Source organism: Pteropus vampyrus, unplaced genomic scaffold (assembly GCF_000151845.1).
Source record: "Pteropus vampyrus isolate Shadow unplaced genomic scaffold, Pvam_2.0 Scaffold147, whole genome shotgun sequence".
In the NCBI taxonomy this organism is placed as follows: Eukaryota; Metazoa; Chordata; class Mammalia; order Chiroptera; family Pteropodidae; genus Pteropus; species Pteropus vampyrus.
Genome location: NW_011888928.1, coordinates 2955097 through 2957885, shown reverse-complemented (window position 1 = coordinate 2957885; position 2789 = coordinate 2955097). Strand labels below are relative to the sequence as shown.

The 2789-nt window shown below is 51.1% G+C and overlaps 1 protein-coding gene across 1 annotated transcript in view; it reads left to right on the top strand.

Annotated features, from left to right (window-relative positions):
- TOX2 (TOX high mobility group box family member 2) overlaps positions 1-2789 on the top strand; it is a 102335-nt gene that overhangs the window by 697 nt on the left and 98849 nt on the right. Inside the window, exon 2 of the mRNA XM_011369411.2 lies at positions 424-570. Coding sequence (XP_011367713.2) covers positions 424-570 — 147 coding nt within the window. The remainder of the gene's footprint in view (positions 1-423; positions 571-2789) is intronic.

Below are 2789 nucleotides of genomic sequence, written 5' to 3'. Positions count from 1 at the left end.
TAGTTCTTAGAACCTTCTACCATACTATGTAAGTGACTTATTTACTATGCTTCTTGTTTGTTTTCTGTCTCCAATGCAAGAGGGAAGCTCCAGGGATCTTTTTGGTCACTGCTATATCCCAGGGGCCTGAAATGGTACCCAGCACCAAGTGGATGCTCAGTAAACCCTCCTTCAGGACATGGATGCACGAGTGAGGGGATAAGAGCCAGCCCAGCGGGCAGAAGAGGGCCAGGCTGGATTCGTTTGGGTCCTTGTTTCATGGGCACGGACACACATGAGCATGTGCACACACGTCTTCAGCTTACTTTTGGAGCCTCTAAGTATTCGGGACGGGGCCAGCCCAGGGCTGATGCTCGTCCAGTGTTTGTGGGAAGGAAGGGGAGGCTGATAGCAGTGCCAGTGCAGAGGAGGCTTGTGCTCTAGGCCAAGGGCCTGGCTGCGTTTCAGGAGTGGTTCAGCGGGCAGGAGAGTAGAGGTCCGATGGGAGGCGAAGAAGTCAGCAGGAACCGGATCGAGCAGGACCTGGGGACCAAGGGGAAGAGTCAAAGACAAAGGGAACTTCGAAGGAGTGTGAGCAGGGGAGTGACTCATGGATGATTTAGGACGGGCTTCTCCTGGTGTGTGATTAGGGGCAAAAACCCTTCCACCTTCTAGGAGTCAGCCCTGTGCCAGAAACCCCTTGGCTGTGCTTTTCACAAGGTGTCTCATGAACCCGTTATATAGATGAGAGAACTAAGACTCACAGAATGGAGTCGCACAGAATCCCTCCTCCATATGGCAGCCTGGGTCATATTTTAAAGGATAAATCGGAACATAGTACTCCTCTGCAAAAATTCTCCAAAGGCTTCCTGTTTGGGATGAAATCTAAGTCCCTCCCATAGCCCCAGGACCCCACCCGATCTGGCCCCTGCTGGCAGCTCTGGACTCCTCCTCGTCCCACCTCTCTACTTCCTATGTTCTAGCCACATTATTCCTGCCCCAGGTGAGAGCTTCCTGCCCCCTGACCCCAGGGACTGGCAGATTCCTCTGCCCACAGTGCTCCCACCCCTACTTATTATGTGGCAGGCTCCTTCTGCTCCTTCAGGGGTCCCCCAGTTTAATGGTCATCTCTAGAGAGAGACCTCGTCGAGGAAGTTTCTCTCCGTCTTCTACCTCTGTACTCTCTTGGCCTGCTTCACGGCATTTACCAGAATTGTAGCCACTTTTGTATGCTTGCTTGTTTGTCGCCTGCCTCCCCCGGGGGACTTTGAGGCCTGCGAGGGCTGAGACCATGTCTGCAGAGGATGCTGGGAGCTCTGGGCCTTGAGGGTGGCCGCATGCTCCTGGACCTGTCTGAGGAGACAAGCCCCTGAGGAGGAGCTGCCCGATTCCCATTACACCTGGTCTTGGCCCAGTCCCAGGGACGCCCATATTCCCCATAATGTGAAACGCTCTGCCTGGCATTTCAGCAGCCTGGAGGATCCACACATGCATGTGGAAAGACATTAGATCTGGGTTCGAATCCCCGCTCAGCCACCTAATAGCTGTGAGACCTTGGGCAGTTTCTTTTACTTTCTGAGCCTCAGTTTCCTCATCTGTAAAATGGACGTATAGAGGGATGGTCTTCTAACAAGGGCCTAGCCCATGTGTTCCCAGTACTCGATTCAGCTCTAAACTCCCTTAGCTGAAATCCAGACAAATTCTGAATTCTGAAACCCCATGTGTTCTGGCTAAGGGGGTTGTGGACCTGTGTGTGTACTGCTGCTGCGGACCCTTGAGGGGCATGAAAGTGAGCCAGAAATCTCATTTCCTCTCACTTTTGTGGCATCCAGCGTCTTCTTTGTCACCTGGGGTTAAGTTGGGGTTTGCTCAGGGGCAGAGGTTAAAGCTTGGGCAGAGTGAGCCCAGGTATGCAAGCATTTCTGGTTTGATTTAAAAGGCAAAATTTTTTCTTATGAATCATCAGAAAAAGAAGTCAGAAGGAAGTGTGTGACCAAGAAGAGGAAATTAGGGTTTGCGAACTAACTACGTGAGTCACCCCCTTTCCGACTCCTGGGGATCCCTTGCTCTTGGCAGCTTTCATTCATTTCTGAGACTCTCAGTTCTGTATTTTGGAAAACACACTGGGGACTGTCGTGGTTTTATTCTAGTTCCAACCTTTCTTCCCTTTCTACCATCAATACAAATTTTTGAATCACTGCCATACTGTTTTAATTCTTATTGCTTTATCGACTGTTTCTTCTCTGCCCAGGCTTTGTGATCATCACAGCAGCTTCTGCCTGGCTTCCTAGATAGGCTCAAACCTTACCATCCCCAACCCATTCTCCATCCAGAAGCCAGAGTCCAGTTTCTGAAATGCAGCTCACATTCTGGGCTTCAGCCTCAACTTCCCAGTGTAGCCCTGAGCCCCATCGGGATAAAGCGCTATTTGCTGTTGCATCTAAGATCTCGCTGCCTCCCGCCTCCATGAATGGGCCCGCCTCTCCAGCTCTTGGCCTTGGCAAATGCTGTTCCACTGCTCTCTCCCTTCTGTCTGGTGCCTTCTGCCCTCACCTGGCTAATTCCACTCAGCCTGCAGGGAGATCTGCTTAGAAGCTACGTCCTCTGAAAAGTCTCTAGGCTCCCATGTACTCTGGTTCCCAAAATATTTACCACCCATATTTTAATTCCTAGTTATGTTCCCCTCACTACACCAAAGCTTCAGGAGGACAAAGACTGTGTCTCATCCATCACCGATACCCTCTCCAGCACACAGAACAGAAGGCGGTTTTAAGCAAGACTGGATGGACTTGAGATAAATGTGTGGTGAG